This window comes from Carcharhinus amblyrhynchos, chromosome 14 (assembly GCF_965287045.1).
Source record: "Carcharhinus amblyrhynchos chromosome 14, sCarAmb.v2.hapA, whole genome shotgun sequence".
Lineage (NCBI taxonomy): Eukaryota > Metazoa > Chordata > Chondrichthyes > Carcharhiniformes > Carcharhinidae > Carcharhinus > Carcharhinus amblyrhynchos.
In genome coordinates, this window is record NC_137337.1 from 76846054 (window position 1) to 76861331 (window position 15278).

The 15278-nt window shown below is 41.0% G+C and overlaps 1 protein-coding gene across 1 annotated transcript in view; it reads right to left on the minus strand.

Moving 5' to 3' along the window:
• The window catches only part of LOC145352318 (rho GTPase-activating protein 11A-like), a 32746-nt gene extending 17679 nt beyond the window's left edge, over positions 1-15067 (minus strand). Inside the window, exons 1-7 of the mRNA XM_080202075.1 lie at positions 14909-15067; positions 11145-11233; positions 9589-9685; positions 6507-6760; positions 5347-5510; positions 730-876; positions 425-499 (exon numbers count right to left, since the gene is read on the minus strand). Coding sequence (XP_080058201.1) covers positions 425-499; positions 730-876; positions 5347-5510; positions 6507-6760; positions 9589-9685; positions 11145-11233; positions 14909-15016 — 934 coding nt within the window. The 5' untranslated portion in view covers positions 15017-15067. The remainder of the gene's footprint in view (positions 1-424; positions 500-729; positions 877-5346; positions 5511-6506; positions 6761-9588; positions 9686-11144; positions 11234-14908) is intronic.
• Between the last annotated feature and the right edge of the window lie 211 nt (positions 15068-15278).

Sequence of the window (15278 nt, forward strand, 5' to 3'; positions counted from 1 at the left end):
TATACACAAGTTTTTTTTGTCGGTTATATGACCATATATGTATTCTTTGCTTGAACTGAAAAATTAAATCAACATTCATGCATTTTCCTGCTCGTGTTCCAAAAAGTGCCACGGGATTTTTCATGCTCACCTTTACTTTTGGTGCAGGCTATTCTAACAACATTAGAACAAAATCTAGCAACCAATTTCAACAATTAAGATCACCAAATATCAATTCTTGATTTTAGTGCACCCAATTGGTGTATGGAAAGGAGTGTAGAGGACATAGGGGAACTGGTGGGAGATTTACGATCCTAGGTGTGGTTAGAACAGGTTATTAATTTATGAGTTTGCCTACGAACAAAATGCAGTTATAATATTTCCAAACATTTGCTCCTTTTTTGTATAAATAATGTGAACAGCGTACATTTCTTGTTCTACATACCAGATGTATCAGGTTGAGGAGTAGCAGAAGGTGTTCGATTTGCTTTAAGTTTACTTAGTGCTCCACTAACTATATCTGAAATGCAAGAGTCAAAATAATGTTAATAGCCAAATCAATCTTTCAACAATGCTTAAACTCCATGCCACTCTGCCCATTATGCTCCATATGCTCCATAAACATGGAGCATAAATATATTCATGACATAAAAAAACTTGCTCATTTGTTGTAGCATTGGCAACGTAAGCTGCAGAGTCCAATTACAAAAATACTGTTTAAGTAAATGACTTCAAAAACAGAATTCTAACCTCCAACACTACGCCGCCTTCGTCTCTTGCACTCCCCCATTGTTGAGCCATCGCCATCTTCTGAATTTTCTAACGAAGGCGTATCAGGTTCCACACAAATACCAATCATGGCTGGAATTTTTTCCGAGACAAATTCTGGCACACGACCTTAAATCAATGGAATGATTTATTAATAACTTAGGTTTCAGTAAGTTATTAGCTAGTACAAAAATGTATTATAGATGGTGGCATTGTTAAATTTCAACATAAAACAAACACGCAAAGCAGTCCCAATTAGACTGCCACATTTAAAGCTACATTGAGTTACTGCTGACAGAATTGTTACTGCATTGGCATATAAAAAGGTTCTAATATTTCAAAATAACTTCATTCTGTGAAGCACTTTCAAATATTTCAATAAGTTATGAGCTTCATAAGAGCAAGTTCCCACAAACAGCAATTTGATAATGAGCAGTTGATTTAGAGACGTTCATGGGTTCTTTTACGTCATGAGAGTGTATTTTGAGGCCTTATTTAACCTCACTACTATCATTAATTCTTATTTTCCAAAAGAGCATGTTTGTGACAAAACTAGGGTATAATCAAATTACTGATCTAGTTTTTAGCAGCACTACTGGTGCTGCAACAGATGTCCATGTGGGGAAACAATGGTTAGCTAAGGAATGCATACTGACAATTAAAGTTCCGATGAAAAGTCATTCAGACTCAAAGCATTAGCACTGTTCTCTCTCCACAGACACTGTCAGACCTGCTGAGATTTTCCAGTATTTTCTGTTTTTGTTGTGACTGGCAATTTAATGTCTGCTCTTGGTTTTAAGGAGACTAATTTTACGAAAATGTTTTAGGATTTGGAAAATGTTAACTGGGCAATTCTATTAGAGAAATTAATGAGGAAGAAATATAGGTTGCTATTGAAAGTGTAGGTCGCCTTTGAAGAAAGTCATCTGAGGTTAGGGTTAAGAGGACTCATGATAAATTGAAAAAAGACAAAAAATAATTTTGCAGGTTGAAGGGAGAGAATATTCTTCTGCGCAAAAGGGAAACAAAACCATTTATCAAGGCAGCTAATAGATTAACAGATAAGGAAGTTGACAATGACAATCGTAATTACAAACTTTTGTTTACAGCTATTTAGGGAGGCAGAGGACCCTTCATAGAGATTGTAGTGGGCCACTGAAAAGACACCTCAGAGATTCAAATGGACTCGAGGTATGGCAGCAATGCTAAATGATCCATTTGCAACAGTTTTCATTCCTCTGTATAGCACTCAATTTTCAGCTATGTAAAATAGATTACACTGCAGGTCCAGGTGACATCCATCCAAGATGTAACCTGTGCTTTCTGAGCTCCTTTCCCGTATCCGTGGCAGCTCATTACGTCTGGAGCTACAGTTAGATTCGAAAAATGCTCATGATTTTCGAAATGGGTGACAAGTCAGCTGCAGGAATAATAGGCCAGTGAGCCTGATGTCAGTTATAGGCAAGATGCTTTAACAGAAAATGTGAGATGTTGGGGGATTCTCCCAAAAGCAGCGCAGTGGGCTGGGAGACATCAGTGGAGGCCATTTAGTCAGATTTCCAGTGTCATCAGCACCACACCAGAAATCGACACTGCACGATGTAATTTATGCTAATCACGATTATCATCCCATTAGTGGGTCTGGGAGTGAAATCCCTGTGCCCGCAAGTCTCTCCCCCCTGCCAGCCTCTCCCTCCCAGCCTGAGTATTTCACTCCAGTGGGATTTACAATAGCTGCCCACTTGCAGGTAGCTAGCCCACGCCCGCTGGAGTGAAGGGGGGGTGGGGGGGGCATCGAGGCCCCCCCCCCCCCAGGAGGTCAGGAGTAAAGGGAGGTGCCCGCTGGGCATTATCAGCCTGGCAGTGACAGTTTGAGCCCCTGGCACTGCTCAAGGGGGCACTTTGGCACTGTCCACCAGGCTTTAGATAATGCCAAAGAGGCGGGGGGCAGCAATCAGGAGGCTGGCAGCACGGGGCCACTGCGCATGCACCAATCTCGGAAATTATGCAATTACAAAATTATGCAAATTCAACACTGCATCTTTTTGGGGGAATTGCCCCTGTTGTTTATAGAAAGACTTAATAAATTTTTTCTCTGTTGGAATTTTTTAAAAACCTAGGTAAATTCATTTATAAATGGGAAATTTGCCACAGATCATAAAATGAAGCTAGTATCACCGTGCCAGTTTTAGGCCAATTTGCCAAGGCCTGAACTATTAAAGAAATAACACTGGAATTCTTTGGAAAATTCTTCTCAAATAACTTATGATTGGATCGAGATGAGATTGATCGTACTGTCAAAGATAACGTAAAAGTTTTTCCATTAAAAATGTGTGATGCTGAATTTAGTTTCTTCCCCCAAGTCTGAGTTAAACCCTGTTCAATCATTCATGTGGTTATAATTTGCACAGAGAACTGACTTACCGAAGTTCTGTGCCCTTCAACTGGCATAACTGTTGACAGGCTAAATGATCTGCTTCTGTGCTGTAACAATTCTATTATTCTATGAACAGGAGCCCATAACCACAACTTCACTTCAAACATAAAATGCACGAGGAAAGATTACAGATTAATTACAGCATAGAAAAGTTATTTATCAAAAGTAAAATGGAATTCAGATACAATATTCAACTTTTAATCATCAAAATCTCATACAACGTTGTATTCTGACGCCCACTTGTCAGACTCATAAGTCAATGAAACTGCTCAAGAAGATTAAGTACTTGCTCCAAATTTCTGACAAAAAAATTCTTGGAATCCATAAGTTTACACCCTCTCTGCCCCAAACTTCAAAGTTCAATTTCATGCTAAAAACACTAATTTACCTTCCCAAGTTTGAGGCATAGATTCTAGATTCCAAAACAGCCAGCTCATATCTGAAATTTTTGAAGTCATAAACCCTAGTCTTACCTTTGACAAGTTGCTTTCCCCTTAGTAACAGCAGCCCTCCCACTACTGAACTAGTTTCAACCAAAAAATGGACTGATGGTTAAAAGTTATATTTCTTCTGTGTATTGGAGACAATACACATCTCTTTAACCTGTGCTTAAAGCTCTCTCTCCACGCACAATGTCTGTACCTTAAGACTGGATTAGCTGTAAAGACTCGCATTCCAATCATTATGCTGTAAATTGAGTTTGTGTCTTTATATGCCCTGTTTGTGAAAGATCTCCCATTCATCTGACAAAGGAGCAACGCTCCAAAAGCTTGTGGAGTTTGCTACCAAATAAACTTGTTGGACTTTAACCTGATGTTGTGAGACTTCTTACTACTACACATGACAGAGCTACTTACCTACTGATCTTGTAGGGAATAAAAATTGATATCTGTATGTTATTTTTACATTATAAACTGTTGCTCTACATTATATAATTAATACGACAGTAGCTGCCCAATGGGATTTCCCAATCTAGAAGCAATGAAACGTTCAGAGAATAGCTGACAGCAGGATTCATAAGGTTCTTGGTAGCTAGTGGCAAGTTATTTCTTTAACAAGCTGCACTCTGCATTATTAATCTTCGTAAAAAGAATGAGCATTATTGAGGAGAGATGCTTAAATTCTGCCAGTAACTCGGCCAGACCATCTAAAAGGCTGGCACAGCTCCAAAATTTCTTTCTTGCGTGCTAAGAAGTACCTGACCTTTTAAAATTGTGGAACTGTAAGAAGTTTAACAGAGAATTTCAAAATCTGCTTGGGACTGGGTGGGGGCATTTTAAATTTATAAGAGAATATGATCTACATGTAAAAGATCATTGACATTGTGCTGGTAATTATTTTAATGGAAAAGAATTTCCAGTGTGGATTACTTTTTTCCTCACAAAACTACAGAGCAACTTTGTGCCAAAAAGTCACATGCTAGCTCACCAGCAAAGGTATAGAAATCCAAAAGTTGATAAAATACAGTTAACAAGAACACCAAGTTGAAAAACAAAAGCACAAATGGATTATACAAAATTCAATGCTAATTAGATCACACAGCAACTGTATTTCAAAATTTACAACAAAAAGCAAGACAACAAGCAATGGTGAGATAGTGCTTTAAAGTAAGTTAAAGCATTAGTTTTTTTTTGATTGATGAATAGAAGTGTAAAAATTTGACCTGGTGAGTCTATATGATCAAGTCACACTCAATAAACCAGCAGTGACTGGCAATAAACACACTGCATCCATTTTCCTCACCCTTAAAATGAATTTCAATAGATATAATCCTAGTGTCAGAAAATTTGAAGTGCAAAATTAGCATCTTTCACAGTTAAACAGAATTGTCTTAGGCATAACAACAAATAGCAACTTTGAGTCATGAAGTGATATGATGCCAGCCACTCTGCTAAGTCTTTGACCTCACCTATGTCCCAAAGGGAGCACATTAAATTGAAGCAAAACACTGCAGGTGCTGCAACTCTGAAAAAAGCAACTAGTGCTGAAAATATTAAGCAGCAAATTTGCTTTTTTTATCCACAGATGTTGTCAGACCTGCTGATTATTTTCAGCACTTTGACACCTTTCAATCAGCTAATGTAGAATGGTAATGTTCGCAGGAAGCAAAAAGGTAGCGAAGAAACACAAAAAAAAACACACATACACAAAACAATACATACCAATGTGTTCAAAATTATCAATCAGTGTGTGCACAGCTGCAGCTTGAAGGTGGAGCTGCTTCTCGGTCAGTGCAGTTATCTTTTCACTTCCATCACCTGAATGGAACAAATTTGGTGCAATCACTACAGCTAGGTTACTGGCATCCATTTTGTTATCTTCTGACCTGTATAGGGAACAAAAAGTTCACCAAATAGGCTTTAAACAATCTTTGGAACCACGTTCACATTTGTCTAACCCATCTTCCCTTTCCACAGTGTTTCTGGCCTGTCTTTAAAAGGATTTACACAGGTGTATTCCCCACTAGTGCAGTGCAGAAGGAAGCCATTTGGCCCATCGAGTTTGGGGCAGCAGGGTGGCAATTTAGAACAGAGTTCAGGAGGAACTTCTTCTTCCAGAGGGTAGTGAATCTTTGGAATTCTCTGCCCAATGAAGCAGTAGAGGCTACCTCGTTAAATTGTTTAAGTCACAGATAGATTTTTAACAATAAGGGAATTAAGGGTTATGGGGAGCGGGCGAGTAAGTGGAACTGAACCCACTATCAGATCAGCCATGATCTTATTGAATGGCAGAGCAGGCGCGGGGAGCTAGATGATCCACTCCTGCTCCTATTTCTTATATTCTTATGATTCCCAGCTTGGGTTGCTGTCTGTGCAGAGTTTGCACGTTCTCCCCACTTCTGCATGCATTTCATTCAGGCATTCCAATTTCCTCCCACAGTCCAAAAACGTGCAGGTTAAGTGAATTGGCCATGCTAAATTCTCCCTCAGTATAACTGAACAGGCACTGAAGTGTGGAGACAAGGGGATTTTCACAGTAATTTCATTGCAGTGTGAATGTAAGCCTACTTGTGACTAATAACTAAACTTTTAACTTTACTTTGCACCAACTCTCTGAAAGAGTATCTTACCCAGGCCCTCTCCCCCTGCCCCCATAAATTTACCATGGCTAATCCATCTAACCTGCACATCTTGGAACACAAAGGGAAATTTAGCAGTCTGAAAATATGATGGAGTCAGGAGATAAAAAAGGTAGCTAACAGACTGGACAAAATGTAGAGAAAAACATTTTTGCGGTAAGTTAATTCACACTAAAATGTAGCTCAATTTATACATTGGCAGCTACCTTGATTCATATATACTACATAGTATTTCTATCATACCTGAGGGACACATTTTTAAGGAAATTCAGGAAGTAGCGCAGTGTATCTATGGTTTTCTCAGGCAATAAAGAGGATAGAAGAATTGTAGCAGTAATGCTCTCATCCTTTTGTAGTTGCTGTGCCTTGAAAAAAGCCTCGTGTAATTCTGCTGGAAAGATTGGCTCAGGTAGCTCCCTGAAAAACTGTTTCACCAGCCCTGCCACATCACAAGGGGGCGCCATTGTAATACATTTTTCACCTTGGTCCACTTTGGCCTGGTTCAAAAAACAAAACACACGTCCTATCATAACATGGAAAAGGAAGAAGGCAATTCAAAGAACAAAGAACAATACAGCACAGGAACAGGCCCTTTGGCAACACCCCCCCCAAGCCTGCGCCGCTCATGCGCCCAACTAGACTATTCGTTTGTATCCCTCTATTCCCAGTCTGTTCATGTGGCTAAGTCTTAAACAATCCCACCGTGTCTGCCTCAACCACCTTGCTTGGCAGTGCATTCCAGGCCCCCACCACCCTCTGTGTAAAATACGTCCCTCTGATATCTGTGTTGAACCTTGCCCCCCTCACCTTGAACTTGTGACCCCTTGTGTTTGTCACCTCCGATCTTGGAAAAAGCTTCCCACTGTTCACCCTATCTGTGCCCTTCATAATTTTATAAACCTCTATTAGGTTGCCCCTCATCCTCCGTCTTTCCAGGGAGAAAATCCCAGTTTACCCGATTTCTCCTCATAGCTAAGACCCTCTGTACCAGGCAACATCCTGGTAAATCTTTTCTGTACTCTCTCCAAAGCCTCCACGTCCTTCTGGTAGTGTGGCGACCAGAACTGGACGCAGTATTCCAAATGTGGCCTAACCAACACTCTATATAGCTGCAATATCATATGCCAACTTTTATACTCTATGCCCTGTCCAATAAAGGCAAGCATGCCATATGCCTTCTTCACCACCCACTCCACCTGTGCTGCCACCTTTAAGGATCTGTGGACTTGCACACCCAGATCCCTCCGTGTGTCTATGCTCCTGATGGTTCTGCCATTTATTGTATAGCTCTCCCTACGTTAGATATACCGAAATGCATCACTGCCATTTCTCCACCCAATTTTCCAGCCTATCCATATCCTGCTGAATTCTCTGACAATGTTCATCACTATCCGCAACTCCAGCAATCTTTCTGTCGTCCGCAAACTTACTGATCACACCAGCTACATCTTCTTCCAAATCATTTATACAGATCACAAACAGCAGAGGTCCCGGTACAAGAGCCCTGCAGAACACCACTAATCACAGACCTCCAACCGGAAAAAGACCCCTCCACTGCTACCCTCTGTCTTCTACGGCCAAGCCAGTTCTCCACCCATCTAGCTAGCTCACCTTTTATCCCATGAGATTTAACCTTTTGCACCAGCTTGCCATGAGGGACCTTGTCAAATACTTTACTAAAGTCCACATAGATGACATCCACGGCCCTTCCTTCGTCAATCGTTTTTGTCACCTCCTTGAAAAACTCAACCAAATTTGTGAGGCATGACCTCCCTCGTACAAAACCATGCAGTCTATCGCTAATGAGATTATTCAGTTCTAAATGTGCACATATCCTAAGAATCTTCTCCAACAACTTCCCTATCACGGACGTCAAGCTCACCAGCCTACAATTACCCAAGTTATCCTTGCTACCCTTCTTAAATAACAGGACATTTGCTATCCTCCAATCCTCTGGGACCTCACCTGTATCCAAAGAATTTGATGGTATCACGAGTCCAACCCCCTCCTTACCATTTTTTTATCAAAATTATTTTGAAGTACAATCACACTAGTTACCATGGGGGGTTTTAAATAATTATGGAACATTTTCTGAAAAGCCAATTTCCTTCAGCCCAAACATGCAAGAAAACATTCAGCGAGAAAACAAAATGCACAGCTTTTATTTCACAAAAGCATCGCTTCCTTCATTACCAAACAGCTGAGTATCAGCATGACAAGTGAGGGAAATATTATAGAAATAAAAAGGAACATTGTATGTGCATTTTAAAGCTTCTAAACTTAGAAATATGCTTTGCTACAAATTGCATTTATACACTGCCTTTAACGTAAAACACTGCTCCTCAACATTCCAACAAAAATTTGATACCACAGGTGCAATTTTGGGATAATTTCCCCCAAACTGCACAAAGTGTTAGATCAGACAACGAAAGCTGTGTGAAACTCATCAGCTTCGCAGAAGGCTCTTCTTGCCTCACAGAAGTACTGGCCAGGATCGCACAGGATGGAACGGTGCGGTATAAACACGTCAGCAACACCGGGATTCTAAGATCAAGGCATCATTTTTACTGGGTGCCAAGATCACCAAGTTAAATTTAAGGTCCCTCCCCCACAAGCATCTGTATGACCCAATCATGACATCCCAGCACCCCCCTTCCTCGTTACTGCACCACCGACTGTTGTGGAGATGCCGGCATTGGACTGAGATAGGCAGGGAAAGAAGTCTCACAACACCAGGTTGCAGTCCAACGGATTTATTTAGTAACACGAGCTTTTGGAGCACTGCCTCTTCTTCAGGTGATGAAGTGCTGCCAAATAAACCTGTTGGACTTTAACCTGGTGTTCTGAGAGTTTTTACTGTGCTCACCCACTTTCACAGGTTTTGGTGTAACCCAACCAACACCACCCCCCTCCCCCCCAATGGTGCAAGTCGTGTTTTTGGCCTCTCTGGTGTGTAAAAGTCAGGCTTTCACCTGCATCCTATTAACGGGATGCAAATGAGGTTCACGCCAGCCTCTGAGGATTTTCAGAACTGCCATTACAGCCACCAGCAAGAGATCCTGCTGTAGATTCAAGTCAGCATGAAACCTATTTCTGAACCTCATGTTACATTCTCCTATTATGCCTGCCATCAAACACGCCAGCAAGGGCTTGGGAGAATTCAACCCAATTTTTGGAATATCAAGATTCCACAATAACAGAGGTGAAAACAACCACTTCTGTGCCCGCGAAGGACTGGGAAAATTAGAACTATTCCCATTTCACTGTAATTCAGGTGCAGTTAACATTTGATCATAAAATAGTATTTTTCTTTGATCTTTGTTACCTTCAAAGCTTTAAGGCGAATCACAGATCCTGATTTTCTGAAGAGTCCCTCCGTGTGAATGTGCTTTTCTAAATAGCCACAGGCATCAACTAAAAACCTGCAAAGTCAGGTCATGACCGATCAGCACAAAACCATAACTGTTAAGATTCACTACATTTGATATTTCTTTAATATCTTAGAGAGTTTTGAGTTATAAACTTTTCAGTTAACACAAAAACCGCACTATAGACGGAATTCTACCGACATGTCCACCCGAGGTTTGTATGATGTCGCCCAGGCCAATGGAGAGAGCTGTCCACTGAGTTGAGCCTGCCCCCGGAATCTGGGTGGGCGTGCTGGTAAAATTCCAGCCTATAAAGTTCAGATGGTTGAAATAGCATAAAAGCAATTTTCACTAAAATGCTCCCATTTCATATATTTAAAAAAAGAGATAAAATGGGCTAGCAAATGCATTCTGGAATCTTTGAATTGTGGAGCAAGTTTTCAGTTGTGGCTCAAAACCGCAATGTTGTAATGACTTCCGGATCTCAACTCCCGCATAATGTAGAAAGGCAGAAGCACAGCAATTTTGTTATGCAAATATGCTTAAGTGCTTAGGAATCGTGTTTGCCACTGACCCCAACCTCTCCAACAATCCAAAATCCCAGCCCTGATGGTGTGCTATAAGCAATTTATTGGAACTACATTCAAATAAGACAATGGGCCAAATTATCCAATGTTATATTCTGAAACAAAATCCATTGGTATAATGTAAATACACCTATTAAATCTATCCAAAGGTATTTTAACTTAGTAACCAAAATGCATTTAAACAAATAGTCTTAATATCATCGCATTGGGTTCTAACAAAGAATCATCCAAAGTCAAAACATTTGTTCTGTTCTCTCTCCACAGATGCTTTCAGACCTGCTGAGATTTTCTAGCATTTTCTGGTAGTAGCATCTGCAGTAATTTGCTTTTAACTCATTCGTTATATCACGTGAAGTCAAGAAATTGGCCTCTCTGCTCTGCGATAATTGATGCAAGTTACACATTGTTACCCATTGCATCAATCACCTATTCTTTTTTCTGAATTGCCAAAATTAAAGCTAATAATATATGCAATGTCATCAAGTACTGACACAACTATCATTTGGCCATTTTAGTTTCTCCAAAAATGGCTTTTTGCAAACAACAATAATTGTGTTAATATAGTCTACATCTGCACCATTACAAAGATTTGAATTATACAAGTGAGATAAACAATAAAGGGAGAATAGGGCTAAAAATTATTTGAATTAGCAGATCATTTGAATAAAATGATTAAATTTTGAATAGATCAAGGTCTAAAACATAGGAAATTACAATTAACTTTCTAAATGTATTCTACTTTAATAATTAAACAAAATTGCATTTAAACAAAACAATCCCAATACTTTTCCTATAAAAAGATCAAGTACGTGAACTTTTTTGTTTATAAACATTTTAAAATTAAAAACAAGATCACAAACTAAACATTTAATAACCTCAGCTGTTTGGCCAGGAGAAAAATCAATTCAACCTCTTTTGCTACTCACTGTGGAACAGTGGCACGTTCAAGTACAGTGCATTGTGGCAGAGCATGCAGAGGGGTTCCAAACACTTCATTGTATGCTATCTTCTTGTCCTAAAAACAATTGTAAAGAATGCACAATTGTTTCAAATTAGATATTACCCATGTTACCAAAATAACCCAGAGAAAACTAAAGCATATCCTCTTTTAATAAAGATACAGCCTGTGAAATTACATATCTGGTTAAATTCCAGAAAAATCCTGCCATTCACTCGACTTGATTAAATCTTAGCTTTGCCAAAATTTTCTGAACCTGGGCAACAATCCATGTAAAAAAATCAACTCAGATGTGAAGACTCCCCAGCAGTTTGACTTGAAGACTGAAACATGCTTACCATAGCTGGACTTTGCAATTAAAGATTAATGGCACTAAGTTCAAAAACAGGTATTCCTCTTGAACTTTGATTACGAACAAACCAAAATTCTTTCAAAGCAAAACCATTTATTTTCCTTCTTGTGCAACATTAATTGTTGTTCCCCTTGAGATTTCATATGCTTGGTTTCTACCCGATTTGTGCAAAATGAAAAGCTTTGATAGCATGTACCAAAATTCTATACGATCAAGCAATTACTTGTGTACCTTCTTATAAAATAGACGTGCTGTATCATTCAAATTCCTTTCTGCTTATCTGAGAATTCTTCCTACCAAGTGCATTACTTCACATTTTCCAACATTATATTTCATGTGACTCCATTGCTTCACCACTGCCCTCAGCCTAGATTATGTACATAAATTCCTGGATATGAATGTACAACCTTACTCAGAAGTAGGAGCATTAACACTGAGCCAAGCCTGCCTTAATGGCCCTTGATGACAACAAAATAAGTATCCCTAAATGTATCCTCGATGGTAATATAGAAAAATGAGATCCATCTTCACAGGAAAAATCATAATACGGATTAATTTATACAACAAAATTATCTTACATCTCATTTACATGTTGTGGGCTATGATATATATCAGGGAGTTGTACTTTCCAAAATATGAAGACATGAAATTAAACCTGTGCAACTTGAGGAGACAGGGTTCCTTAAATTCGCAGAATGTTCACAACATAATTATAATTTGAACCAATCTGTTAGATTGCCCTGGCAGCATTTCTCCTTACAGATGCTGCCAGACCTGCTGAGATTTTCTAGCATTTTCTCTTGTGGTTTCAGATTCCAGCATCCACAGTAATTTGTTTTTATCCACTGTTAGATTGCCCTTCAGGACCATGATGTGATTTAATGCATATTCATGTTCTTTCTATCCCATCTGCCACACTGTTGTACATGTGAGCAACTGATCCTGCACTCACTTTTATTACCCATTTTTGAGCTCATCCTGCCATATAACAAAAATGCACCAAACACTGAACTTTGAAAGCAAACTCAAAGAGTATCTGATATGTGATGGAGCAGGAACTGCTGGCAGAGTCTTCAGAAGTTCATTGACTTCATCCTGTGACACAAACACCAGTGGTCAGTGTCAGCATTAAGGTTGTGAATTCAAATATCCTGGACCACATCCAATTTGAAATCAAAGCAAAGTTCAATTAAATCTTAATGGAAAATAATCATTCAACCTCCTGAATTCAGTTGGCATCTACTTGGATTAGATGAACAATCATAGGTCTCCAAAATATAATAACCACATTTAGTATTTTGGAAACAGATGAACAGGATTTTATGCAACAGCAAATGATAGGAGCTTCAGTTAAATTGGGCAAGTAAAATTTGGAATTACTTGCAAAAGGGCTTAGAGAGACATGATATCCAGTCTTACATCCTAAATTCACACTAAACCAAGGTAAATATTAATATTTCAATCCAGTTCTTTGCTTTGCCCTTATCCAATATCAACACTACAGCTCACTGTAAAGAAAAACCATATGAACCCCATCCCAGTTGCCCTTGAGAAGATGGTGGTGAGCTGCCTCCTTGAGTAAACATTGTCACTCACTAACCCCCTCCCATCAAATGTAAACACTGTCACTCACTAATCCCCCCCCCCGTCAAATGTAAACACTGTCACTCACTAATCCCCCCCCGTCAAATGTAAACACTGTCACTCACTAATCCCCCCCCCCGTCAAATGTAAACACTGTCACTCACTAATCCCCCCCCCGTCAGATGTAAACACTGTCACTCACTAATCCCCCCCCTGTCAAATGTAAACACTGTAACTCACTAATCCCCCCCCGCGTCTAATGTAAACACTGTCACTCACTAATCCCCACCGTCTAATGTAAACACTGTCACTCACTAATCCCCCCCGCGTCTAATGTAAACACTGTCACTCACTAATCCCCACCGTCTAATGTAAACACTGTCACTCACTAATCCCCCCCCGCGTCTAATGTAAACACTGTCACTCACTAATCCCCACCGTCAAATGTAAACACTGTCACTCACTAATCCCCACCGTCAAATGTAAACACTGTCACTCACTAATCCCCACCGTCAAATGTAAACACTGTCACTCACTAATCCCCCCCCCGCCGTCAAATGTAAATAGTCACTCACTAATCCCCACCGTCAAATGTAAACACTGTCACTCACTAATCCCCACCGTCAAATGTAAACACTGTCACTCACTAATCCCCACCGGCAAATGTAAACACTGTCACTCACTAATCCCCCCCCGCCGTCAAATGTAAACACTGTCACTCACTAATCCCCCCCCGCCGTCAAATGTAAATAGTCACTCACTAATCCCCACCGTCAAATGTAAACACTGTCACTCACTAATCCCCACCGTCAAATGTAAACACTGTCACTCACTAATCCCCACCGTCAAATGTAAACACTGTCACTCACTAATCCCCCCCCAGTCAAATGTAAATAGTCACTCACTAATCCCCCCCAGTCAAATGTAAATAGTCACTCACTAATCCCCACCGTCAAATGTAAACACTGTCACTCACTAATCCCCACCGTTAAATGTAAACACTGTCACTCACTAATCCCCCCCGTCAAATGTAAACACTGTCACTCACTAACCCCTCCCAGTCCACTGTAAACACTGTCACTCACTAATCCCCCCCATCAGATGTAAACACTGTCACTCACTAATCCCCCCCCATCAGATGTAAACACTGTCACTCACTAATCCCCCCCAGTCTAATGTAAACACTGTCACTCACTAATCCCCCCCCCCGTCAGATGTAAACACTGTCACTCACTAATCCCCCCCCAGTCTAATGTAAACACTGTCACGCACTAATCCCCCCCAGTCTAATGTAAACACTGTCACTCACTAATCCCCCCCAGTCTAATGTAAACACTGTCACTCACTAACCCCTCCCAGTCCACTGTAAACACTGTCACTCACTAATCCCCCCCATCAGATGTAAACACTGTCACTCACTAATCCCCCCCCATCAGATGTAAACACTGTCACTCACTAATCCCCCCCAGTCTAATGTAAACACTGTCACTCACTAATCCCCCCCCATCAGATGTAAACACTGTCACTCACTAATCCCCCCCCCATCAGATGTAAACACTGTCACTCACTAATCCCCCCCCATCAGATGTAAACACTGTCACTCACTAATCCCCCCCCCCATCAGATGTAAACACTGTCACGCACTAATCCCCCCCCAGTCTAATGTAAACACTGTCACTCACTAATTCCCCCCAGTCTAATGTAAACACTGTCACTCATTAAGCCCCCACCCCCCCCCAAGCACCATGCTAATATAAACATGCAGTGACTCCATTCCCCCCACTCCCACTCCTTACCCGGCCCTGAGCCCGGCCATTGATCCGGTTCCAGTTTTTCACTTTGATGCCGTAAGCCCGGAGCTGCTGGGCAGCGGCCAGCCTCAACACATTCCTGTCACCCTTCATGTCGGCGCCGTGGGCCTTGCGATTCCTCCCCGGTCCCCTCTCTCAGCTCCCTCCGATCGGCCGCTCTGCTCTCCCCCACCACCCACCTCTCACCTCCACGATTGGGGCCCTCTCAGTCTCTTGCCCTGCTCTGCGTTCGGGCTCTTCCACTCGCTCCTTCCAGTTCCGCGCTGGGGCACCCCTTACCCCTCCTTTCTCTCCCAGCTCCGCGCTGGGGCCCCTCACCCCCTTTTTTCTCCACGCTGAAGCCCCTCACTCCCCT